We start from the raw sequence: 26,812 nt of genomic DNA on the forward strand, positions 1-26,812 counted from the left end.
AGTTCATCTATCCCACTTCCAAACCGATGACTACTTGAGACTGATTTCTTTAGCTTGCTGACCCAAAGATCACAAACTCCTCTTTTTTGCCAAAATGCTGCTACTAAGTATATTGCTAAAGTATTCTATGAAAAGACTGAGCAGGTGAAAAACAGTAAATACCATGTTCTCTCTCCTACCCTCTTCTTTTTTTCCTCTACCTTCACCCTGCGACCTTACTTTTTTGTTGGTTGGTTCAAACCCAGGGCCTCAAACATGCTAGGCAAGTGCCCACCACTGAGCTATATTCCTACCCCTGTAAATTCTGATTTTTAACCAGAGTCCCATTTAATGAAATTCACATGCTAATCTGAATTCTCTTTTTCTTTGTAATATTTTTATGTCACAGACTGTTTAGTATCAAGGTACAGAATTGTCTTTCCATTTGAATTTCTGGCTTTGTTCATTTATTTGCAGTGCTAGTGATCAACCTCAGGGCATCATGCATTGCTAAACAAGCTCTGAGTAGTAGTGCTGAGTTATAACCCCAGTCCCCATCTGTCTAGTTGGGAAAGAAAAAATATAAAGAATAAGTTTTAGGAGGGGGCTTCTTAACCTGTCATACTTCATGGTCATTGGTGGTAGAGATATTTAAAGAGCTGTTTGAGTACCTTCAGTACAAAAATGCCCTTTTCTTTCCCAACCACATCACCACCACCCTTGAAAAGGCAATAGGTAGGTGCTTGAATGGAAAGAGAAGAGACACCTTTAATCTCTGATTAAAGGTAACAAGCATTGCCTTCAGAGTGTGGCTGAATAGCAATAAAGGCTTCACCACACTGATCAGCTTTTTGAGATCATTAACCTGACCCAGCTGTTCCTGCAGTATAATTTCCAGACCCATGCCACTGACACATGATGTGGCCCACGAGGTATGGGGTAAAATAAAATACCTTGATTGCTCTATTAGAAGTTTTGACATCCTGGGGCTGAGGATATGGCTCAGGGGTAGAGTGCTTGCCTAGCATGCATGAGTCCCTGGATTCCATCCTTAGCACCACCAAAATAATAATAATAATAACATAAGGGTTGATATCCCAAAATTGAAAGTTAATGTTTTCCAAGCTGGGTGCAGTGGTATGCCCCTGTAATCCCAATGGCTTGGGAGACTGAGGCAGGAGGATCACAAGTTCAAGAAAAACATGATTATTTTTAAAAATATGCTGACTATAATAAGAAATTAAAGTATTAAACTTTGAAGACTAGAGGTGTAGCTCAGTTGTAGAGCACTTGACTAGCACCACAAAAAAATAATAAACCCAGACAGCCTGGTGAATACAGTAATCCTCTAGGATTACTAAATAAAAAGGACTGGGCATGATGACACCTATCTGTACTCCCAGAGACTGTGGAGGCTGAGGCAAGAAGATCACAAATTCAGTAATTTAAGGTCCTGCTGAAGCTGAACATGTCTAATTCCATAATGGTACTAAACTGTCTGTGACATAAAAGTGGGGACAAGGCAGAAAGATTGCAAGTTGAGGCTAGCTTGTGCCCTTCAGTGAGATCCTGTCTAGAAAACAAAAAGACCCTGGTTTCAATCCACAATATTGCCCCCCCCAAAAAAAGAATTTAAGTATCAAGAATGGTTATATAATTTTTTTGTCCTTGTCTAATCAAAATAGTTTTGACCTGGTGCTAATTTTATGATTCTTTTGCCATTTTTATCTTGCTTTTGCCATTGACAGAAATGCTTGGCGTTGAATTGAGAACGTTTTGACAAAAATTCATTTTATTAAATAAAACTCCATTCTTTTCACTTGAACTGTAGTCAGAGCTATTAATATAGAAAGAGATAATAAGTAAATAGTTTAAATCAAAATGAATTAATTCATCTGCTTATGTTTATGATACAGCAATTTTTTTTCCTGAATAAGGGAAAATCTTGTCATGATCAAGTAAGAATTGGGTTTTACCATTTAGTAAGAGTATTTGCCAGGTGTGGTAGCCCACACCTGTAATCCCAGCTACTCTTATTTGAAGCCAGCATGAGCAACTTAGCAAGACCTGTCTCAAAATAAATAAAAAGGACTGGGCATGATGGCACATATCTGTAATCCCAGAGACTATCTAGAGGCTGAGGCAAGAAGATCACAAATTCAAGACAAGCCTTAGCAACTTAGAAATCTCTAAGCAACTTCCTGAGACCCTGTCTCAAAAAATAAACAGCACTGGGGATATAGCTCAGTGGTAAAGTGTCCATGGGTTAAATTTCTGGTATCTAAGTAAATTAAAAAAGGGTAGGGGATATGACTTAATAGTTAAGCACGGCTGGCTTCAATCCCCAATACCAAAAAAAAGTAAAGATAAAACATAATTTTTCTAGTCAATACATCTCCAAAATACAAATTGATTTCATTTATTTTCCAAATTCAAAAGAATATAAAGGTCAATTACCTGAGCAAGATTTATTTTTGTCGAGATGAGGTCTAACTAAATGGCCAAGGCCAGCCTCCAACTCTGCATTCTGCCTCAACCTCTGGAGTAGCTGGAATTAATATTCAGCTTCAGCAGGACCTGAAATTCGGCTGCTCTTCTCTGTTCTGCTCTATGGACCTCTTCCTACCTTACCTCCTTCTGTCCCTAACCTACACCCTATTATCATTCACTTAAGGAAGACTTTTAGATCATTGCTTCCTTTCCTTGGCCTAAGTAACCATCTACTTCGTTCTTGCTCTGCTGCTGAGTGCTTCTAGGGAATGTTTTCAGAATTGCTGTTGTGGCCATTATAACTTACTATATTGAAGTCCAATAACCCTTTATTTTTCATCTAATCTTTCCAAGAGAAGATTTCAACTATCAATTTAATGTCCCCTGATTCCCACTCTTTCGTGAAATGTAAACTCTCTTAATTTTCCTCCCTTCTATTTCAAGTCTGTCTTCAAATAGTCTGCCTTTAGTCCCCCCAAAAGTTTGACTTGCCCTAAGCCAAAGGAACTCCTGATTCCTTCACTTTCTATATCTATTTGTTTTTTGGGGGGTACTGGGCATTGAACTCAGGGATACTCAACCACTAAACCACATCCCCAGCCCTATTTGTATTTTATTAGAGATAGGGTCTCACTACTTAGCATCTCACCATTGCTGAGGCTGGCTTTGAACTCGTGATTTTCCTGTCTCAGCCTCTTGAGCCACTGGGATTATAATCCTGAGGCACCATGCCTGGATTCACTTTCTATATTTTGAAAGCCTTGTTCCATTCCATCTTATATACTCAAGATTTATCCATTGGCTCTTTTCATCAATGTATAAAGAGGAGGAAAGGGGGGGGGGATTCATGAAGTGTCTTTCAAATATGAGATATTTATGTTTTCTTCAAGTATTTGCAAAGCAGCACCAGGACCTTGAGTCAAGCCAAAGCAGTGGGCTCTTTTGTACACACTGTCTCTAATGCTTCATGCACTCTTAGATGCTGTTAAAAGTTTGGAAAACACTTGGTTATTAAAATAACAGAAAGTTTTCTTCCTGTAATGTCTCCCCATTTCAGTCCATCCTTCTCCCCAGTATGCCACAATAGCTAATATTCAGTGTGTACAAAAAAAGACAGTAAGAGGCCCTACAATAATGTGAATTCAGATATAATGCAGTTGGCACTTGGCTACCTCAACCCCTATACCCCCACTTAGCTAACTGCAGACTCACTCTGGTACTTTTAGTAATTTGTAATTGAATATATTGGACATAACCTACAATGTTATGGCATAGTTTTACTATACATGAGTTGGTTAAAAAAAATAATGCAACAAGCCAGGCACGGTGGCACATGCCCGTAATCCCAGAGACTTGAGAGGCTGAGGCAGGAGAATCTCAAGTTAAAAGCAAGCCTCAGCAATTTAGTGAGATACTTAGCAACTCAGTGAGACCCTGTCTCTAAATAAAACACAAAAAAGGGCTGGGGATGTAACCCAGCGGTTAAGTGCCCCTGGGTTTAATCCCTAGTACCCTCCTCCCACAAAAAGTGCAATAAGCAATAATCTAATAAATTTCAGAATTAACCCTTTAGTTCAAGTGAATTATGTACAGTGTTTCATACCACTGATTAATGGGCATTCTGTCACTGAGATAGCTTGGAAACACGTACATTTCTTTTTTTTTTTTTTTGGTTTGTTTGTTTTAATATTTATTTTTTAGTTTTTGGCGGACACAACATCTTTGTATGTGGTGCTGAGGATCAAACCCGGGCTGCACACATGTCAGGCGAGCGCGCTACCGCTTGAGCCACATCCCCAGCCCCTCTTTTTTTTTTTAAATTTTGAGATGGGGTCTTGCTGTGTTGCTCAGGCTGCCCTTGCTTCCCTAGACTCAGGGATCTTCCCACCTCAGTTCTTGAGTGCTGGGATTATAGGTTCATGTCATTAGCCAGCAGCTGGCACATTCTTTTTAAAAGTACTCTGCTTTGGAGAATTACTAATTTAATATCTTTGAATTACATATTATATCAGTGTACACAAAGAAAAATATATGCAAAGATATTAGAATTACTATGATGAGTAATAGAAGATACTTGGACTTCAATGGTGAAGTAGTAGTAATGGTAAACTGGTAAAAGTGGTTTGAAAATCTTAACCAAAACTTGATGAGTTGCTTAAAAGAAATTGTAAAATGGGAATAGTTAAACATTTAAAAGAGTTAACAAGTTTTCAAGAGATTTAGCCTAATAAATACTCTTAACATATAGATGTCAATATCTCATTTTATTTCTGATACCAGATTCTGAGCCCAAGGGTACATAACCACTGAGCCACACCCCAGCCCTTTTTTATTTTATTTATTTACTTTTAGGTATTTTTTTTTAGTTGTAGATGGACACAATACCTTGATTTTATTTATTTATTTAATGTTGTGCTGAGGATAGAACCCAGCTCCTTGTATGTGCTAGGTGAGCTCTCTACTGCTGAGCCACAGCTTCAGCCCCCCTTTTTTATTTTTTGAGACAAGGTCTTGCTGAGTCACTTAGGGCTTCGCCAAGTTGCTGAGGCTGGCTTTGAACTCATGATCCTCCTGCCTCAACTTCTCAAATTGTTGGAATTATAGGTATATGCAACTAAATCCAGCAGATGTCGATTCTTTATAAGAAACAAATGGTTTTATTTGTTTAATGTATTTATTTGCAGTACAAGAGATTGACCCAAGTGGTGCTGTACCAGAGCTACATCCTCAGACTTTTAATTTTTTTTTTTTTTTTTTTTTTACTTTGAGACAGACTCTTACTAAGTTGCCAAGCCTTGGGCTCAAACTTGCAATCACACTGCACTAGAATTACAGATGTGTGCCACAGATACTAAGTCAATTAACCTTAGAGAATTGAACAATTAAGATGTCTTTATAACAAATAATAGTAAGGATGTAACTAAACAAACTACTCCCTTCCATCCAATAGGAAATCAGTGAAAGTGGCTTTTAGCTAAGTATTTAATAGGTACCTTTCAAAGTGAAACTTAAATATGGCCTTCAGTTAAGGTAATGGATTTTCAAATACATAAGACTGGCTCAACTGCAGTCTTTTTTGTTATTCCCAACATACAAGAGGCCCTGAATAAGCTACTGACTTGACTGTAAGGCAGCTAGAGAACATTTATTCAATATGGGATTATTTATTTACTGGTAATGGAGTCTAAACAGGGTGCTAAACCAATCAGTCATATCCCCAACCCTTTTTATTTTTTAATTTGAAACAAGGTCTCACTAAATTGCTGAGGGTTTTGGTAAATGGCTGAGGTTGGCCTTGAACTTGCAGTCTTCCAGCTTCAGCTTCCCAAACTGCTGTGATTACAGGCATGTGCCACTGCACCTGGCTCTACACCACTTTTAAAAGAAAAACACAAGTTACAAATGTCTACTGCTGACCTGAGTCACTTTTATTTGATTAATAAATATATGTAAAATAAATGAGGCTTGAGCTTTATAACAAACACCCTTTGTTGTTTATTGGCTATATTCTCCCACCCAATTCTTTTTTTTCTGTAGTGGAGAGTTAATTTAGGGGCACTTTACCACTAAGTTATATCCCTAGCCCTTCTTGTTTTTTTAATTTTGAGATAAGGTCTCATTAAGTTGCTTAGGCCCTCACTAAATTGTAGAGACTGGCCTTGAATTTGTAATCCTCAGCCTCCTGAGTTGCCGGCATGTGCTTTCATAATCTATCTTTGCTCCCATATTTTTCAATTTTTTTGTTGTCCAGGGCTTGCACATAATAATACTCTTGCCACTGTACTGCTTTCCTAATTCTAAATTTCTTTTATCTAAAACATTTAATCTTTATCTTTCCCCCAGCCTAATTGATACATAGGTTGTGAGTATTGAACTCTGTAGTAGCTAGGGCTCTTTCCATTCTAAGCAACTGAAATTAAAGTCAAACCAATTTAATCATAAAAGGAATTAGCTGGAGCTTATAATTGGAAAATCCAGGGTTTTTTTTTTTTACTTTAGTTATTGTTAAGTCCTGGGGGTTAAATCACTTATTCTCTCCTCATTTTTCCTCTTAGTTCTACATTTTTAAAAAAATGTTGGCCTCATTCTTTGATGCTAAAGGACAAACTCTTTCCCATGATAGGAAAAACGGTCACTGGCTTCCAATGTCTTTATCAGCCAAGTACCAAGACCTCAAAGGCAAAAGCTCCTGTTTTGACTTTAGCAGTGAAGTCATAAGAAGGCCTTTGGTTGGCTGGGCTTTAATCTTGTCTTTGGATATGCAACACGTGGATAAGGAAGCAAGGTACTCTAATACTCTCTCTCAGAGTAGCTGCAACCCCCTCTTTCAGTTTTGGCCTTACCTCTCTGGTTTAAGCCACTTTTTATTTTCCTCTTCATAAATGGGGATTGAACTCAAGGGTGATCTATCACTAAATTATATCCTCAGCTCTTTTTATATTTTACTTTTACTAAATTGCCCAGACTGTCCTTGAACTTGGTGATCCTCCTGCCTTGGCCTGCCATGTACCCCGCACATATTGTCTAACTCACACCATCAAGCATACATCTCTCCAGGATTGGAATATTGCATTTCTCCTTTCATAGCTAGATCTTCAGTGCAAAGCTAGTACTCACTAAATATTTACTTATTGCATGAATGATGGGACTCAGAATGGATTGCAGTGCAAACATTTTGAGTTAGAGCTTTTTTCCTACAATGTTTGAAGTATGATTTTTACAGCTATTGGGATAATTAACCCTATGAAACTATGCTGTACAAAAATCAAAGGATGTGGGGACTGAGAAAGCACCTTGGTGATATGAAGTCACTAATAACATTTGAGTAGGTGATTTTGGAAGAACTGGAGGAAGAATAGACAAAGTGTCAGGCTGGAAAGGATTAAAGAGAGAGGGATGAGGAATAAGAGACAAGCATATAGATTTCTATTTGGGAAGACTTTATTTCAGGGTAGCGTATTTATTTTGTATTGCTGGGATTGTAACGCTGAGCCTTGAGCATACCAGGCAATCTCTCTACCACTGACCTAAAACCCGCCTCTTTGGGAGAAGAATTTAGAGGACAACTACTTTGAAGAAGATAACATAGTTGAGGTAAGAGTGTGCTGATCAACATGAAGAGAGAAGACTGACAGTGAAGAGGTGTCATCTTTTCATTCTAAGAAAAACTGGGTAAATATTATCACAATTAACAAAGTAAATTATTTTATAAAGAAAAATTCATGTTTTATATGGATCATCTGAATTTAGTGGATGAGGTTAATTTTTTCGGGGCTGTAATCTCAGATACTTCGGAGGAAGATTACAAGTCTGAGGCCGGCCTCCAATCTCGAGCCCGGTCTCAAAACATACATATCCACAGATAGAGCTCTAAAAATATAAAATAAATGTGGAATGTTATCTGAAATCCTTATTTGAAGTTTTATATCTGTATTGGAAAAGTGCAACAATGAGGATTGGCTCAGAGGATTCTCCAAGCAAGAGTGGGATGGTGTATTCTTATAGGATTCCAAACAGCAGTTTCTGAAAGTTTATTTTTAGGACCCAAGATTCACTGTGTATGTCCTTTCGTTTACCAACAAAAGCAGGTTCACAACCGGAGTCTCTCTCTCTCCTTTGCCAGTTGAAATTCTGGTCAACCTTGACGTTCAGCATGCGTGTTGCAGCAGCCTTTGGTTGGATTAGTGACGCCCTCGATAATTTACCCCTTGCTTTTGCGGCAGAGACGACCCACGACCTGGCGCCTGACAGGCAAACTCTCCAACACCGCTCACGCTTAACCCGGCGTCGCGTGCTGTAATCATGTGCCAGACCCCGCGCAAGACGTTCCTAGTGTCACTGCCGGTCCTCACCACGATGCGCTGCGTCACCCCGGCAACGCAGGGAATCCCGGCACGCCAGGCAAACGCTCTATCCGAGCCACGTCCCCAGCCCAATCTCTAGATTTTTAACCGCCGAGAACGGCGACGGTGGAGATTGTCGTGCGCAGGGGCGGCTTTCCCCGTTCTGTCTCTGGTACTCATACTGCCTTCCACCCGCCTGCAGTCCTAGCCGGCCTTCCTTTTCCGCAGGGGAGGCCGGAACGCGCGACTGCGCACTGCCCACGTAGTACACACCTGTCAAGCCTGACTCTCCAGGGCTGGCAACCCGCGTGGCGAGGGCCCTTGGGCCGGAGGATGCGCGGTCACTGGGACGCGCTGTCCGGCGGGCTCCGGCGCCGGGGCTGGGCTGGCCTAGGGCACACTTGTAGGATCTCAGCCAGCTCTTGCGGCCGCCGCTCGATCAGCGGGGCGGGACTTCCGGTCTCCCCATGGCACTTCCGCTCGAGGCTGGAAGCTCTGCTGCCCTCCGCTGTCAAGGGGCAGCCGCCGAGACCACCAGCTGCTGCTGGCAGGTGAGCCTTGAGAGCTGGGCCGCGGAGGTCGGACTGGGGGCTCGTCTGGCCTCACTGTGTCCTTTCCCTTCCTGGATTTACCCGGGCGGCAGCCCAGGCTCTGAGGTGCCCGCGGAGACGCGGCCGTCGCTGGGGAGGGGTGGGGCTGCGCGGATCCCCGGCCGCGGTCGGCACCCGGCTAGGAGAGCTAGCCGCTGGAGCCCGCGTCGGCGTCCGCCCCGCGCACGGCGCTCGGCGCCAGCCGGGGAGGAACACGGTGTGGCAGCGCCGCCCGCGGAAGCGGCTGGTGGTGCGGCCGCTCGCCTCGCCGGGTGCGCAGGCCCTGCCGCCGTCCTTGCTGTTTGCTTCGTGGCTTTTCCTGGTGTTTTTGTTTTATATGAGATGTGCTGTTATAAACAATATGCCTCTGGGGTCTCCCCATCCAAGGTGATGGTCTGCCTTTTGAATTGCAGGTTTATTGTGTTGAACTTAATTGTCTCTACTGAGAACTCGCTTGGGAGTCCTCTTGACTCAGCTTTCTCCCCTGAGCTTCAGCAGCTGCTGTCAGCAGGATCCGTCCACTCCGAACCACCTTTGCGTGTGGTTCAGGTTGCGGTTACCTCTCACCTGGCCTAAGGACACCCAACTAGACTCTGCTTTTTTTTTTCTTTTTGGTCTGTTAGCATCCCTAGAGGGATCCTTCTGAAAAAATAAATCAGATGATCTGCCATTTCACTCAGTAAAGCCAACTGTTTGGAGACCTAAATGCTGGATGTCCTCTCTACTAATCTGTTGACTGCTGTGTGGCCTGCCTCCCCAAGCACTCCCCCAGGCTATCTACACTTTTTTCTCTGCCGGGAATGGTCTCAATGATTCAATCCCTTCTCTCTCTCTTCCAGGTTTTGGAATATTACCTTCTCAGGGAGGCCTTCCTCTTTAACAGATCCACTGTGCTTATCATTATTCTTTATCACGTTTCTCCCCAGTAGCTTCATGGGGACAGGGATTTTGTTTTCTTTCTTTTTTGGATACTGGAATTGAAAACAGAGGGGCTCTTTACATCTCCAGCCCTTTGTATTTGTTATTTTGAGACAAGATCTTGCTAAATTGCTGGGGCTGGCCTCAGTCTTTCAATTCTGCCTGAACCTTCTGAGGCCCTGAGATTAGAGTCCAACAGATCTTCTACTTTTAAAGAATAACAGTTATGGCTGGGGATACCCAACAGGTCTTCTACTTTTAAAGAATAACAATTATGGCTGGGGATACAGCTCAGTTGGTAGAGTGCTTGCCTTGCATGCACAAGGCCCTGGGTTCAGTCCCCAGCACCTCAAAAAAATAAATAAGTAACAGTTATGGTCTGGGCACAGTGACCTATTCACATAATCCCAGCCAGTTGTAAACTGAGGCAGGAGGATTGCAAATTCAAGGTCATTCTGCAGAAATTAGTAAGACCCCCATCTCAAAATAAAAATCACAAAAATAATAAGAATTTCAACTAATATTGCATAATTCAGATAAAATGAAAGCGTCTTTGCAAAGTGCATAATTTAGTTTTAAATTTTTGCTTTGTTGATGATACTCAACCCCTGAATTCCTTTCATGTTCTCCAGTTTTCTCAGTTCTTAGTCTGAAAAGCCTGTAGACTCCTTCATAGACTATTTAATTACAGAAAATAAATACATAAGATTTCAAAGGTAACTACTCTCATGAAATAGTTGTCAAAATATTTTGAAACAGTAATATAATGTGTTTCTTTATTAACACATTAAGCAACAAGATCTAGGTGTCAGGTCTTTTATGTTTGTTTTAAGGTACTGGAGATGGATCCCATGGCCTGTGCATGGTAGGCACGCTCTATCACTGAGCTATTGCCTCAGGCCTAGTAGGTCTAAGAAATATTTTAGTTTTGAAATAGTGATGGATATGAACTATACTTTGAGAAATCTGTAACAGCTGTAATATGATATAAAAATATTTATGATTTCTAAAGATGAGAATCTCAGAGGCTGCTAATCCAACTTGTGATATTTTATGTCTATGTACATAATTAAGGAAAGTTCTAACTTTCAGTTAAAAGTTAGTAAAAATTTTCAGTTAGAAAGGGTTTTCTTTTTGTTTGTTTGGTTTTTTTTTTTAAGTCAATAATGTGCCAGGTACTGTGGTGCAAGCCTGTAATCCTAGCAGCTCAAGAGACTGAGGCAGGAGGTTTGCAAGGTCAAAGCTAGCCTCAGCAATTTAGCAAAGCCCTGTCTCAAAGTAAAAAAATTAAAAAGGCTGGGTATGTGGCTCAATGGTAAGTTCCCCTAGGTTCAATCCCTGGTACCAAAAAAATAGTCAATAATGTTTGTTTTTTTTTCCTTTTTTTTTTTTTTTCCCTTCCATATTGGGGATACAGCCCAGGGTCATGCATGGCAGGCAAGTGCTATACCACTGAGCTACAACCCTAGCTCTTTTTTATTTTTTTAATCTTTTAAATTTTTGAGGCAGGGTTTTGCTGAGTTGTGCAGACTGGTCTACAACTTGGAATCCTCCTTCTTTAGCCTCCTCAGCAACTGGGATTACAGTGTTCACATGTTGGTGATTTACTTCATCACACTTGATCAGGGTCACTCAAGTTCCTCTAAAGATTGAGGCAAGAGCCAGACACAGTGGCAGATCCTTGTAATCACAGGGGCTCAGGAGGCTGAGACTGGAGGATCCCATGTTCAAAGTATCAGCAGTGGGGAGGTGCAAAGCAACTCAATGAGACCCTGTCTCTAAATAAAATAGGGCTGGGATATGGCTCAGTGGTTGAGTGACCCTGAGTTAAATTCCAGGTACAAAAAAAAAAAAAAACAGTTTGAGGCAAGATTTATCTTCACTATAGCTTTTTTTCTTCTTTTTTGGTGCATGTGTGTTTACACATTCTGGTCAATTGCCCTATCACAGAGCTATATCCACAACCCTTTTTTTAATTTAAGACAAGGTCTCACTGAGTTGCTTAGTACCTTGCTGTTGCTGAGGCTGGCTTTGAACTTGCGATCCTCCTGCCTCAGCCTCCTCAGCTGCTGGGGTTACAGGCATGCATACCTTTATTTTATTTGTTTATTTTTTATGTGGTGCTGAGGACCAAATCCAGTGCTTCACACATGCTAGGCATTACTTAGCGTAATGTCCTCAAGATTCATCCATGTTGTAGCAGGTGTCAGGATTTCTTTTTAAGGCTGAATAATATTCCTTTGTGCGCACATGCACACCATATTCATTTATTGAAGGGCACTTCGGTTGCTTTCATCTTTTGGCCCTTTGTGAATAATGCTGCTATAAACATGTAAGTGCAAATAGCTGCTTTAGGGTATGCTTTTCTAGTTTTTTAAAATTAATTTGAGGAATCATGTAGTTATTATTAAGATCATGAGGGAGCCAGCTGTGGTGACTCCTGCTACTCTGGAGGCTGAGGCAGGAGGATGGCAAGTTCAAGGCCAACCTTGGCAATTTAGTGAGACCCCATCTCAGAACAAAAGAAACAACAACAATGAAAAAAACCTCAGACTGATGAGAAAAAAATAAATAAATAAACTAGTAGGAAATGTGCAAAGTACATGAATGGGTAGTTCACATAAAAGGAGAGATACTCAGCTTCCCTCATAATACTCCTGATGGGATTGTAAATTGGAACTGCCATTATAAAGGGACATTTGGTATTAGCTACTCAAATGTAAAATACATATGACCTTTGACTCAGCATTCCCAGAGTTTTGGCTGGTTTTGGGTAATGGTGATTAAACCCAGGGGTGTTCTATCACTGAGCCACATCCCCAACCCTTTTTATCTTATTTTGAGACAGAGTCTCACTAAGTTGCTGAGGTTTGTCTCAAACTTGAGATCCTTCCTCCTCATCCTCCAAAGTCATCGAGATTACAGATGTATACCACAATGCCTGGCTCACACTTGAACATTGTATCGATTAATATGATGATTCTGTAGCCCTGTTCAAAAGTGTTTATAGAATAGCCAGGTGTGATGGCACATGCTTGTAATCCCAGCTGCAGGAGGCTGAGACAGGATTTCAAGTTCAAACCCAGCCTCATCATAAAGCAAGGTGCTAAGCAACTCAGTGAGACTCTGTATCTAAATAAAATACAAAATAGGGCTGGGGATGTGGCTCAGCAGTCAGGTGCCCCTGAGTTCAATCTCTAGTACCAAAAAGAAAAGAAAACAAATGTTTAATAAAGGAAGTATGTATCTCAATTGTAATAAAATCTGTTTACATGTTAATGAAAATTAAAAGGGTTCTTAAAACTAGTAAAAACCATTCTTAGGGTAATGTAATTATAGTGAAATTTAAATATTTATTTAAGTGTTATGGACAGAAGATGGTGGTAATCAGAAATGGCTTTGGTATTTATTTCCTTGCAACCTTAATCTCCTACAACTGTCTTTCCCATGAAAAGGGAGAAAGGCGAATGTGTTGTTAAGTCTATGCTGGTGGGTGAGTGGTATCCTGACCATTGAATACCCAGACAGGTCACATGTCACATTTGTAACATGATTTTCATTTCTGGGTGTTAAAATTTATCAGTGGAATTTGTAAATGAATTATAGGGAAAATTTGGAATTTTTTTTTTTGATACCACGTGCTTAAACACTGAAACAACCTTCCCAGCCCTTTTATAGACTTTAAATATATGTAGAGACAGAGTCTTGTTAAATTGCTTAGTGCCTTGCTAAGTCTGAAGCTGGCTTTGAACTCCCGATCCTCCTGCCTCAACCTCCCAAACTTCTGGGATTACAAGTGTGCACCGCTGTACCTGAGAACTTGGAATTTTTTTTTTTATTTTAGTTGTAGATGGGCACAATCTCTTTATTTAATTAATTTTTTTATGTGGTGCTGAATCCATTGCCTCACACTCAAGCACTCAACCACTGAGCTATAATCCTAGCCTGAAAACTTACAATTCTTATGAGGATGGTTTAAAGGCCTGTGAATGTTTACCTGGTACAAAGACAGGTAGAGGGAAAGCAGAAATGATAACATAAGGATGTCCTTCAAATATTCCATTGTCCACTGGAAAGGGACTACATTGGTGGGTCACAGTTGGAGAGGGCAATACTAAAAGATGATGGGTAGATTTCATGGTGCACACGTGCACGCACATGCGTGTGTGTGTGTGTGTGTGTGCGCGTGCTGTGTTTAGGGATTGAAATTGAACTCAAGGGTCCTCTATTACTGACATACATCCCCAGCCTTTTTTAAAAAAAAATATTTACTTTTTAGTTGTAGTTGGACACAGTACCTTTATTTCACTTATTTATTTTTATGTAGGAGGATGGAACCCAAGGTCTCACACATGCGAGGCGAGCGCTCTACCGCTGAGCCACAACCCCAGCCTCCCCAACCCTTTTCTTGTTATTATTTATTTATTTATTTTTAAATACCTTTATTTATTCATTTATTTTTTACATGGTGCTGAGGATCGAACCCAGTGCCCCATATGTGTGAGGTAAGCACTCTACCACTGAGCCACAGCTCTAGCCCCTCTAGGTTTTTATTTTAAGACAGGCTCTCACTAAGTTGCCAAGGCTGACCTCAAACTTGAGATCCTCCTTTCTCAAGTCTCCTGGGATTATAGGCATAAAGCTGTTAGACCAGGACGCAAGAAAAGACCACTGACTCCAATTAAAATCAAATTAAAGTAAGCTTATTATTTCGACCAGCCGGGCTGCCTTTCCTTCCCAAAACAGCGGGGAACAAGACAGCAGCCCCAGCTTTCCTACAGCCCGGCTTTATAGCCCAGAAAGTTACACAAAGGGGGGGTTACAGATAACAGAACTCTGACAAGCATCACACTAATGGTAGTTTACATTTTTTGCTGGCCCCAACATCAGAATTTATGAGGACCATTAGAGCCTCAGAGAGGGTAGTTGTCTGGCCAGGGAAGGCCAATGTTTATGAGATGTCACTAAAGTTTCAGAGAGGGCTGCTATCTGGTCAGAGAGCCAGGCATGGGTGAGTTCAAGGCACAGGCAGGCATTCCAAGCAGGTTCAGAATTTGCAGTAATTTGTAGTAAGGCTGAAATTAGCTTTTCATGGCTTTGTGGCAAGATGGCTTCCAATTTTAATAAAAGATCAGGTTGGGTTTATCAAAGCTATGAATCCTGCCTATTTCTTTCTTCTTATTTTTTTTTTTAATTTTTAAAGAAGTTGGTGGCTCTTTATTGTATTCATTTATTTATATGTGGTGCTGAGAATCGAACCCAGTCCCTTGCATATGCTAGGCAAGTGCTCTACAATTGAGCCACAGCCCCCCCATCCCCCACCCCCACCCCCACCCCCACCCCCACCCCCACCCCCACCCCCACCCCCACCCCCACCCCCACCCCCGTCTGTTTCTTTTAAGAATAATCTAATAAAGGGGCTGGGGATGTGGCTCAAGCGGTAGCGCGCTCGCTTGGCATGCATGCGGCCCGGGTTCGATCCTCAGCACCACATACAAACAAAGATGTTGTGTCCGCCGAGAGCTAAAAAAATAAATATTAAAAAAAAAAAAAAAGAATAATAAGGAGAGTTACTCCAAAACTAAATGGTCTACCTTCATTCATTAGCAAACACGTGTGTTTAAAAAAGGTATCCCAGTTTAATGAAGGTTTCAAGGCATCCAGATTACCACCACAGAAAAGATCCCTCTCAGAAACCCAGTGCAGGCAATTACCGAAAATCTAGGTGGGCTGCTAACTTCAGGACAGTTTGAACACTAAAGTGGAGGTAGGAGTAGGGAGGATGTAAGTGGTGGTGTCAGCAGTGGGCCGTAGAGGTGCAGTGGGGCCAGTAATGGCATCAAGTAGGTTCAACAACAGGAAGCAGGGACTCATTTACTGGTCAGAGAAACAGGGTAAAGGCCTTGGAGCTGAGGCGTAGTTCTTGAGACATGGATCCAGTTTTCAAGTCATCACTGAAGAAAAATCACAGCATCAAGAAACATTATTTGAAGAGTCAAGAGCTTGGGCAGGATCATCAAAATACTGACTTAATGCGGAGCCACTTGATGATTGACCGTAGGTGTCTTTTTTGTTTTTTTGGTGGGAGTGTACCAGAGATTGAACTCAGGAGCACTTGAGCACTTGAGCCACATCCTCAGCCCTATTTTGTATTTTATTTAGAGACAGGGTCTTACTGAGTTGCTTAGTGCTTTGCTTTTGCTGAGGCTGGCTTTGTATTCACGATCGATCCTCCTGCCTCCACCTCCCCATCTGCTGGGATTATAGGCATGTGCCACTGCGCCTGGCAAGTGTAGATATTTTATACCTGCTGATGTAATTGGTCCTGTGGCTGTAGCATGCTTGTGGGAATGAAAAAAATGCTACTGGAGATCAGAGAGGATCTAGCACATGGAACTTCATAATTCGTGAATTATGTGTACATGTTAAGAGTGTCAGTGGAATGGTTTCCTAGTGTCTTCCTCCTCTTGTAATTGCTCACTTGGTTTTACTCACCCATTGATCATCACTCTGTTCTTTTTCACTGGTAGCCCAGTTTTCAAGGTGGGGAGTTAGGGCTGAGCCCCATCCAGAGCTCCAGACTGATGGTAGGGCCTTAAGAGTTTCTGGTTAGATAAATCCATGCACTCTAGTTAATGGAAATTCCTTGTAGGAATGGAATTCTACAACCATTTATTAATTCTCTCTCCTCAGGGACTAGAACTCAGCTTCTGAACATAGCCTTGGCCAGACCTCTTAGCAGCTCTGTCTCTGTACTTCCTAAAACTCAAGGTTCCGCCACCAGTTCCTACCAGCGCATGGATCTTACCTCAAAATCGTCTAAACTTTTCCTACCACGTTTAGGCTCTGGAATGATTCTTTTGCTTTTCAGTACTATTGGGCAGGTTTGGATCTAGATCTAGAGATTCCGGCTCCTTGCTGTCTTCCTTTTTCTTTTTTTGGTGCTAGAGATTGAACTCAGAACCTCACGCAGACTAGGCAGACACTCTACCCCTGAGCTACAATCCCAACCTTGTCCCCCTCCCCTTTTTTTTAGTGTTTCTGTTAGCACATTATAGCTTTATGTAGCAGTGGGGTTCATTTTGGCATATTCATAAATGTGTACCTTTCCTCCCATTTTTCAACAAATTCAGCTCCATTTGAAATAGGATTTTTCTCACAAGAATTGGGAAAATATATTTTATGAAAGCCAGAGGACTTGATTAACAGGAACTAACACTGAAATCTGATAAATTTACGTTCTGCAGTCTGAGATAATAATGCTCACACTGTTCTATAATATGGGCGTACGTGACAGACAATTCCAGGAGTAGAAGAAATGTCTCCCATTCTCTGTGGTGGGAGAGGTGGACAGGTGTCGTGCCAGAGCCTCCAGTAGCCCACATACAAGCAAACTATGATTATGACCCAAGAAGCTGTGATTCACAATCTAAGCTTTTATTACCTTCATGTATTACATAAATATAGAACTTTTTTGTTTAGTAGACCTGTAGCATGCATCTAAAAATCCTTGCACTGGCATGCATGAGGCCCTGGGAAAAGGAAATTCTTGCACTGCCACATTGCTAACCTTTTATAAGAAAAATCAAGTTTTATTCTGAGACTGTGTTTGTGAACCATATCTGTCCAGCAAGAGGAAGCCAAGTTGAGCTCTGATCTTGCAAGCTCTCCGCAGCATCTGGCACTGTTGCTCTTCTGCCCCTTCTGTAAGCTTTGCCTCTTGAGTTCCAAGACCCCAGAGTCTGGCTTTCTATTTTCCTTTCTGGCTCTTCTTCATCTCACTCCTTAGGGTTTTCTTCCCTCTCCCTTTCATTAGGGTTCTACCGTGGTTCCTCTCTTCTTTCCTCCAATGCACCTTTGGTCTCATCCACCCTTACTGTATTAGTTTCTGATGACTTCTAGGTTACCCATTTCTTTTTTTGGTACTGGAGATTGAACTCGGGCACACTTTACCCTGAGCTACATCCCGAGTCCTTTTTATTTTGAGATAGCGTTAGGTTGCTGAGACTGGCCTCAAACTTGCAGTCCTGCCTTCCATAGCCTCCCATGTTGCTGGAATTATGGGTATGAGCCACTGTGCTGGCCAGATACCCATTTCTGATGCCAACATATCTTGAGCTGCAGGCCCTCATCCATCCTGACACTAAAGATACCCAGGCACCTTTTAAGACCTTGTCTTTATTTTTAGAATTCTGTGTGTGTGTGTATTTTAAATTTAATTGGTTTTTGTTTGGTACTGGGGATTGAGCCCAAGGGCACTTTACCTCTGAGCTACATTCCCAGCCCTTTTGGATTTTTTTATTTTGAGACAGGGTCTTGGTACATTGCTTTGTCCTGGCTGAGTTGCAGAGGCTGGCTTCAAACTTTGATCCTTCTGTCTCAGCCTCCCAAATCTCTGTGATTATGGGTGTGCCCCACCTACTGCTTGTAGCTTTCTTTTTTTTTTTTTTTTTAAAGAGAGAGTGAGAGAGGGGAGAGAGAGAGAGAGAGAGAGAGAGAGAGAGAGAGAGAGAGAGAGAGAGAATTTTTTTTTTAATATTTATTTTTTAGTTCTCGGCGGACACAACATCTTTGTTGGTATGTGGTGTTGAGGATCGAACCCGGGCCGCACGCATGCCAGGCGAGCGCGCTACCGCTTGAGCCACATCCCCAGCCCCTGCTTGTAGCTTTCTTAAATAAATTTTATTAAATTCTTCTCAATGCTATGATTTTTTTCCCCCCAGATCTCACATTTTGGATTCTGGCTGTCTTAACATGAGTGACACTTTGACATTAGATGTCATTGGTCAAAGAGTTGAAGTAAATGGAGAATATGCAACAGTGCGTTTTTCTGGCGTTGTCCCTCCTGTGGCAGGTAAGTGGGGTGTATGTGTATGTGTGTATGTGTGTTGCAGTTTTTTCCTTGTAGGATTCTCAGTAGCACTTTTTTTTTTTTTGGTACTAGGGATTGAACTCAGGGATACTTAACCACTGAGACACATCCCCAGCCCTTTGTTGTATTTTATTTGGCAACAGCATCTCACTGAGTTGCTGAGACTGGCTTTGAACTCGAGGTCCTACTGCTTCAGCTTCCTGAAGACTCTGTAGATTGTAGATGCTGGGATTATAGGTGTGCACCAATGCACCTAGTTCAGTAGCACTTTTTAATATCAATTTTTGGGAAATTAACCACCAATTATAGACACTTACCCATAATAGTTTTATTTGGTTGACGATATCATGTGGTACACATAGTTTTGTTTAATTATATGCTATTTAATTATTTAGTACTTCTGTTTTATATTAAATCAACCATAAAATGTTATCTGAGGAAATTTTAAGCAATCAAAAGTCTTGAACTCTTATAATTTGCTACTCAAAAAATAAATAATTTTTCTACAAAGTCCTTTGCCATTAATCTATATGTAAATGTATTTATTGTAAACTAATATACATGCAATTTATGTCACCTATTTTCATTTATTTGATGTATAATTACATGTTTCTATAAAAAGCATTTTAGATGGGGTTATTTATTTATTTATTTAAGTTGTAGGTAGACACAATTCCTGCCTAAATATTTGAGTATTTTCTGTATGTTCTGAGCTGGCCTGAGTGGGTACAGGCAGACTCAGTGAGAAATTTAAATCAGAAGTTCTCAGTGTGTGGCCCCTAACTAGAATCAGCTTCATCTGATTACTCCTTAGAAATGTAGATTCTTGAGCTTCACCTTATATCTACAAATACTCTGGGAGCAGAGCCCAGCAATTTTGTGTTTCAAGAAGTTGTCCAGGGCCAGGCATGGTAATACATGCCTATAATTCAGGAGATTGAGGCAGGAGGATTGTAAGTTTAAGGTCAGTCTCAGCAATTTAGCGAGACCCTGTCTTAAAAAGGACTGGGGATGTAGCTCAATGGTAGAGTGCCCTTGGGGTTTTATTCCTAGTACTGCTAAAAAAAAAAAAAAAAAAAAAAAAAGTAGTTCTGGGGTGGGGCTGTGGCTCAGCGGTAGAGTGCCTGGCACATTCAAGGCGCTGAGTTTGATCCTTAGCACCACATAAAAATAAATAAATAAAATAAAATATTATGAAAAAAGAAAAAGTAGTTCTCTAAGGGGATTATAGCTTAGAGGTAGAGTGCTTGCCTAGTATGCACAGGCCCTGGATTATTTTACCCTCAGCATCACAAAAAAATAAAAATACAGCCTTCCAGAAGATTTTTATGTGCATTAAGTTTTTTTTTTTCTTTTTTTTGGTGGGGGGTGGGGGATGTGGGGATACTAGAGATTAAACTCAGGGGCCCTCAACGACTGAGCCACATCCCCAGCCCTCTTTTATGTTTTACTTAGAGACAGGGTCTCACTAAGTTGCTTAGTGCCTCACTTTTTGTTGAGGCTAGCTCTGAACTCATAATTCTCCTGCCTCAGCCTCTGGAGCTGCTGGGATTACAGGCATGCACTACCATACTGGCTGTGCATTAAGTTTTAGTTTGAACCCCTGCGTAGATCACTGTGACTCTGCCTTCATGGAAATTGCCATGAAAGGCTTTAAACAAGCATGTAAGATGGAGAAGGGGAAGGGGGTCCTCCTTCTGCCTCCATTTGACTGGGATGATTGATAAATGGGAAGAGAAAGTAACATTTAAATAATAATGACTGTGTGCCAGGTTCTGTCATGTATGCCCTCTATTTTGAATATTATAGTAACAACCTTAAGATATGGATATATATATGGATATATAGAGAGATTTGGTCTCTACCAAGTCTCAGATCTCAAAACTTCCATATAGCAGAACTCAAATATGAGTCTGCTTCAGAGCCCATGCCATTTCTACTCTGTTGCTTTCCAAGAACATACATATTCTCTAGGTACATATTATATAGGCAGATTGCCATCTGCAGGTTGAATCAATGTGCAGTACTTGGAAATTTTTAATACCCAAGTTCTTTGCAAAGCAGAATGGGGTAGAGATTTGCATCCAGAAAGCTCAATGTTCAGAAAGCTCATTAGGAAGCAATACTTATGGAAGGATTGGGCAAAAGGATTAGGTGGGCTGTTGCAATCCTCCTGCCTGAGCCTTCCTAGTCACTGGTCTTAACAAAGGGCTCGGCATTCCCCTTTGAGAGCTCTGATGTTAGAGGTCATCTGGTGGAATTGTACAAAGAGGTAGACAGAGTGAAAACACATTTAGTCATTACTCTCAGGGGTATTTCACCAGATGTAGTTGTAGGGCCATCATGGCAGCTAAATGCATTGATGTGTTTAAAGCCAGTCATTAGACCAGTCATTGATCATATTGTTAGCCATTGTTATAAGTAAACATTTAAAAAAATTACTTAGGAACAAATTCTAATGTTTTACAAATGGATTCTTATGACTGGATATAATTTCCTGTGGTAAGCATTACTGTAGATTACAGAGTGTTATGCATGAAAACTGTTAAGATGGAGGTAAAGATGGGCTCCTGTGGGAGGCAGATAATGGTATTCCAAAGATGTCCCCAAAACCTGTGGTTATGCTAAGTTACATGTCAAAGAGGGTTAGGGCTGCAGGTGGAATTAAGTTTGCTAATTGGCTGATTTTAAGATTGGAAAATTATACTGGTTCATCCAGGTGGGCCTAGTGTAATCATAGGAAGCATTAGAAGCTGAAGAGAAGGCAGAAGAGGCATTAGCATTGTCAGTGAAGTGATGTGGGATGATTCACTAGCCACATCTCACCTTGAATGTGGAAGAAGGTCACAAGCCAGGGATGTGTGCACCCTCTACAGCTTTGAGAGCTGCCCTAGTATGATAAGGAAGCTGTCAAGAGTGTAAGGTTCATTCTTCTGGTCTGTTTTTTTAAATGGCAAATAGCATGTAGAGGCCATAGTCTGAGGTCCAGAGGTACTCACTGCTACCAGGATGATATTGTTTCCAGGCATTTTTAGTGAATAGAGATATATCTGGAGGATTCTTCTTAGAAATAGAATAGATTTAAGGAGGGTTTATATGTATTTATTATAAGTTTTCAAATGAGAGAAAAGGAGAATAGTGTAATGAACACCTGTGTTTACTTGTCATGTCTGTTTAACAATCGTCAGCATTTTGCCATATTTGTTTTATCACTATTTTTGCTTAATGTGGTTTTCTTTTTTCTTTCTTTCTTTTTTTTTTTGGCATTAGGGATTGAACCCAGGGGTGCTTAACCACTGAGCCACATCCCTAACCCCTAACCCTGCACTCCTGTTGTTTTTTGTTTTTTGGGGTTTTTTTGGTGGTTCTGGTGCTGGTGATTGAACCCCCAGAGCATTATGCTTGCTAGGCAAGCACACTACCAACTGAGCTATATCCCCAGCCAGCCTAGCCCTTTTTTTAATGTTTTCTTTAGAGACAGTCTCACTGAGTTGCTTGGAGCCTTGCTAAGTAGCTGAGTCTGGCTTTGAAGTTGCAATCCTCCTGCCTCAGCCTTCCTAGTCACTGGGATTACAGGCATGTATCACCACACCCTGCATTGCTTAACATTTTAAATTATATGCATTGTAGAATTTTTATCCCTAAATTCTCACTGTACATTTTCTTACAAATAAGTACATCTTCTTACAAAATAATATGTACATTTTATACTTAAATTTTTTTGACTCATTCAGTTTAGGTTATTAAAATAGCTTTGCACTATTAAAAAATATATATTTTTAGTTGTAGATGGACACAGTACTTTTATTTATTCATTCATTCATTCATTTATGCATGCAGTGCTGAGAATGGAGCCCAGTGCCTCACACATGCTAGGCAAACACTGTACTACTGAGCCACAACCCCAGCCCTAGGACTCCTCTTTTTTTTTTTTTTTTTTAAGGACTCCTCATTTTTAACATTCTCCCTATTTGATTCTAGTGCCCATGCTTTGAGAGGGGTTGTTTTTATCCTTTAGGAAGTGCTAATATTCTGGTAAAAAGTGAAATCACTAGAAAGCCACATAGAACCTCTGGGCCCTCTCTCTAGCTGCCTTTGCAGAACTGAGCTTTTTACCCTAAGCCCTGTTGAGGCCTATGTGAGACACAGCTTCTGTGAAACATCTGTGAACCGATGATGTTGCTGTTTCTGAAAGTAGCTTGCTCCTTACAAAGGGACTACTGTGACAGGAGCTGAGCTGTTGGCTCAGGAAAAGGAAGGATATCTTTTCTAATGAACTGAAAGGATTCTAACAGTGGTCAAAAGAATTGCATCTTGCTGTAAGGAAGCTCAGAGCCACATCTTCATTACTCTTTCTCAGTTATTCTATTCTAATGATTTTTCCACCCCCCCTTTTTTGTTGATGATTTTTGATCTTTCAGTATTATGTTTTTCTTTCTCCTTGAAGTGTTTGTGTTTTTTTAAATTGTGTTTTACAGCTTCTTTGAAAACATCCTCAAGTTATAGGTTATAAAAACAAAAGGCTATCTTCAGAGGCATTGGAAGATATGAACTCGAGACTGTGTAGGGTGATGTTGAAACCAAACTGCTTTGTAATTTCCAAGAGCCTGAGATTGTTTTACAGTAATATTGAAATAACATGATTCCAGATATTGGAGTATAGAAAATTTATTTTGGTAATGAGCTGTTATCCATACTCCAAAGCCCTTAGGGGAGTGCCTTTTTGAGTGTAATGTGAAATTAAAAGAGAATTAATCTGGGGCTGGAGTTGGTAAAACACTTGCCTTCCACACTTGGCATACTGGGTTCGATCCTCAGCACCACATTAATAAATAAAATAAAGGTATTATGTCCATCTAAACATTTAAAAAAAGAGAATCAGATAAGCAATGCTGCTTAATGAGGGTGTTTAGTCTGAATTGCTCAGATTTACATCACTTAAATGTAGTTACATGTTTTTTTAAAAAACAAATGTTAGTTGTCTCAGGAGTTGGTCAGTCCAGGAAGCCAATGAGCAGAGAAACAACAAAGCTAAGGTTGGCACTGCCCATCCTCATCTTTTTCAGAGGTCTCAGTCCATATCGGCTGACTGCATTGCTCTGGAACCAAGGTGAGGCAGAACATCGTGATGGAAGAGGAAGGCAGCTCAGGACATTGACAATCAGAAAACAGAACGAGAAAAAGCTTCTCTCTCACCAGGGACAAAATGTATACCCAAAATATATATGTTATACAAAATGTATAACAAAGTGTACTCCCAGTGACCTGCCTCCTCCAGCCACACCTACCCAGTTATCACCACCCAGTTAACCCTGTCAGTAAGCTAATTCACTGATTAGGTTAAGGTTCTCATGACAGTCATTTGCCTCTAAAGTTTCTTGCATGATATCACACTTGAGCTTTTGGGGATACCTCATATCTAAACCATAACAGATAGTTAAGGAAATCACAGTGAAGGCTGGTCTTGCCCCTTCTACCTGTTTCAGCTGAAAAATGACTTATTCTTCATCAGGTGAAAGAATGGCCTTGTGAATTGCTTTCTTGTTAACAACCATCAACTCAACCTATTCTGAGAATTTTCTTGAAGAACATAGTTATAATTACTTCTCACATAACAGCTTATTATTTGACAAAAAATGGATTAGAGCCAGGCATGGTGGTGCACACCTGTAATCCCAGTGGCTTGGGAGGCTGAGGCAAGAGGATCCCAAGTTCAAAGCCAGCTCAGCAATTCAGCAAGGCCCTAAGCAACTCAGTGAAACTGTCTCAGAATTTAAAAATAAATAAATAAAAAGGGCTGGGGATATGTCTCAGTGGTTAAGTGCACCTGAGTTCAATCCCTGGTACCAAAAAAAAAAAAGGGTTTAAAAAGCAAAAGATTTGAGGCTGGAGATGTGGCTCAAGCGGTAGCACGCTTGCCTGGCATGCGCAGGTCTCTGGGCTCGATCCTCAGTACCACATAAAAATAAAATAAAGATGTTATGCTCACCAAAAACTAAAAAAAAATATACATTGAAAAAAAAATTCATTCTCTCTCTCTCTCTTTAAAAAAAAAAAGCAAAAGATTTGTGTATTTTGGGCATGCTAGGCCATGATCTGGTCTTTATTTGTAGTGTTATTCAGCAAATTAGATGTTTTCTCTGAGCTTTTATTCTTTAAAACAGATCATTTATGGGCTGGGGATGTGGCTCAAGAGGTAGCGCGCTTGCCTGGCATGCGTGCGGCCCAGGTTCGATCCTCAGCACCACATACCAACAAAGATGTTGTGTCCGCCGAGAACTAGAAAATAAATATTAAAAATTCTCTCTCTCTCTCTTTCTCTCTCTCTCCTCTCTCACTCTCTCTTTAAAAAAAAAGAGTCTGTCTTTAAATAACTGAATAATAAATAATGCATTTTAAAAAATAAATAAATAAAACAGATCATTTCTGCCTTGCTTATTAACATGGTTCTTGGGAGAAGAGAGATGAGGCACAAGTTCTTTGGGGTGCTTTACCAGAGTTTTTAGTCAGGCCCCAGCCAGTTGTTCAGCCACTTTCCTCATCTTTAATCTAGTTTTCCTGACCATGCTCCTGCCCCAGACTCTGGGCAACACTGACCCCAACTGTGCTGGATGATTTCTGGTTCCCACAACAGGTCCTGGGATCTCCCTGCCTTGGCCTCCATTTCCCCCCACAGCAGTACCAATAAGCACCCTTATCTGTGCTCCCATAGCACCCGTACTTTCCTTTATGCTAGCCGCTGGTCTACAAGTCTGTCCTGCAAGATGACTGAGGTGCTGTAGGGAAGAGACCACTTGTTTGTTTTCTGTCTTGATTTCTCTCCATTGTCGTCTGTCTCCTCCTGCTTGCTGTAAGTTTGATTTTCTAGTTTTACCTTCAAGCCCTGAACATTTTGAGACAGATGATTTATTTTCAGTTGTCATCCAACTTATGAATCTAAACACAACTTTAGGCTGCATTCCACAAATTTTCACGTGTAGTCTTATGTCATTCTGTTCAAAATAGTTTCTAGTTTATGTTGTGATTTTTTTTTTTTTTTTTGGACACAAAATGATTTAGAAGAATATTGCTTAATTTCTAAACATGAGGATTTTCCTTTTTGGTACTTGGAATTTAATCCAGGGGCGCTTAACCACTGAGCCACATCCCTAGTCCCTTTTATTTTTTATTTTGAAACAGAGTCTTGCTAAATTGCTGAAGCTGTCTTTGAACTTGTGATCTCCTACCTCAACCTCCCAGGCTGCTGGGATTACAGGCATGTGCCACTGCACTTAGCTGTTCTGATTGAAGTTCTGAGCGTAAGGTTAAGTTGTCTATTCCCAAGACATTCTTCCTCCCTCAGTATTGTCTGCGGGATGTGGTTTCCATTACAAATTGTATTTACTTGCAGGAAAGTGGAGCATCCCTCTGTCATCCTTTGTTACTCATTTGTTTTTTCTTGTTCTGCTAGGACTCTGGTTAGGAGTGGAATGGGACAATCCAGAGAGAGGAAAGCATGATGGGAGCCATGAAGGGATTGTGTACTTTAAATGCAGGTAACTTTCATTCTCAGTTGGCTTGGTCATTTGGTCAGGATCCTGTTGAAGCATTGAATGGGAAGGATGGAGAAGCAACAACATTGTTTGGTTCATAGGGTGGTTATAGGTACAATTTGGGAAACATTCTGAAAAGACACCTCTTTGATTTGTGATTTAATCATGCTGTTTGTAGAGTTTTTCCCTCTTTTAAATCAACACTTTATTTTTGTACTGGGCATTAAACCTCCTAGGGTACCCTATCCATGAGCTACATTCTCAGCCCTTTTTATTTATGTATGAATTTATTTTGAGACAGAGTCTCTCTAAATTGCTGAGGCTGGTTGGCCTCAAACTTGTGATCCTCCTCCCTCAGCCTCCTGAATCACTGGAATTACAGGTGTGTGCCACTGTACCCAGCTTAAATTCTGACTCTTAACTTTCCCTGTGGGATTGCTTTGTCTTTTTCCTTTCCTTTTTTTTTTCTCTGTTTTGTGGTACTGGGAATTAAACTCAGGGGTGCTCTGCCACTGAGCTACATCTCCAACCCTTTTTCTTTTTTCTTTTTTTTTTTTAAAGAGAGAGTGAGAGAGGGGAGAGAGAGAG

At 40.8% G+C, this 26,812-nt stretch overlaps 2 protein-coding genes across 7 annotated transcripts in view; one reads left to right on the forward strand and one right to left on the reverse strand.

Annotated features, from left to right (window-relative positions):
* The first annotated feature begins 8,382 nt into the window (after positions 1-8,382).
* Tbce (tubulin folding cofactor E) overlaps positions 8,383-26,812 on the forward strand; it is a 53,258-nt gene continuing 34,828 nt past the window's right edge. For 2 of the 6 annotated variants that reach the window (XR_002483441.3, XR_013426629.1), the window contains exons 1-3: positions 8,383-8,863; positions 18,544-18,674; positions 26,143-26,227. Coding sequence is in view for 3 of the 6 variants with exons in the window: in XM_078023076.1 (XP_077879202.1) it covers positions 8,646-8,863; positions 18,544-18,674; positions 26,143-26,227 (434 nt within the window). In the remaining 3 variants the exon portion in view is untranslated. The remainder of the gene's footprint in view (positions 8,864-18,543; positions 18,675-26,142; positions 26,228-26,812) is intronic. The other 4 variants (XR_013426628.1, XM_078023076.1, XM_078023075.1 and 1 more) reach the window with 2 other exon arrangements.
* The window catches only part of B3galnt2 (beta-1,3-N-acetylgalactosaminyltransferase 2), an 87,115-nt gene continuing 75,738 nt past the window's right edge, over positions 15,436-26,812 (reverse strand). Inside the window, exon 12 of the mRNA XM_078023083.1 lies at positions 15,436-15,774. Within this exon, the coding sequence (XP_077879209.1) occupies positions 15,772-15,774 (3 nt within the window). The 3' untranslated portion in view covers positions 15,436-15,771. The remainder of the gene's footprint in view (positions 15,775-26,812) is intronic.

This window comes from Ictidomys tridecemlineatus, chromosome 10 (genome assembly GCF_052094955.1).
Source record: "Ictidomys tridecemlineatus isolate mIctTri1 chromosome 10, mIctTri1.hap1, whole genome shotgun sequence".
Lineage (NCBI taxonomy): Eukaryota > Metazoa > Chordata > Mammalia > Rodentia > Sciuridae > Ictidomys > Ictidomys tridecemlineatus.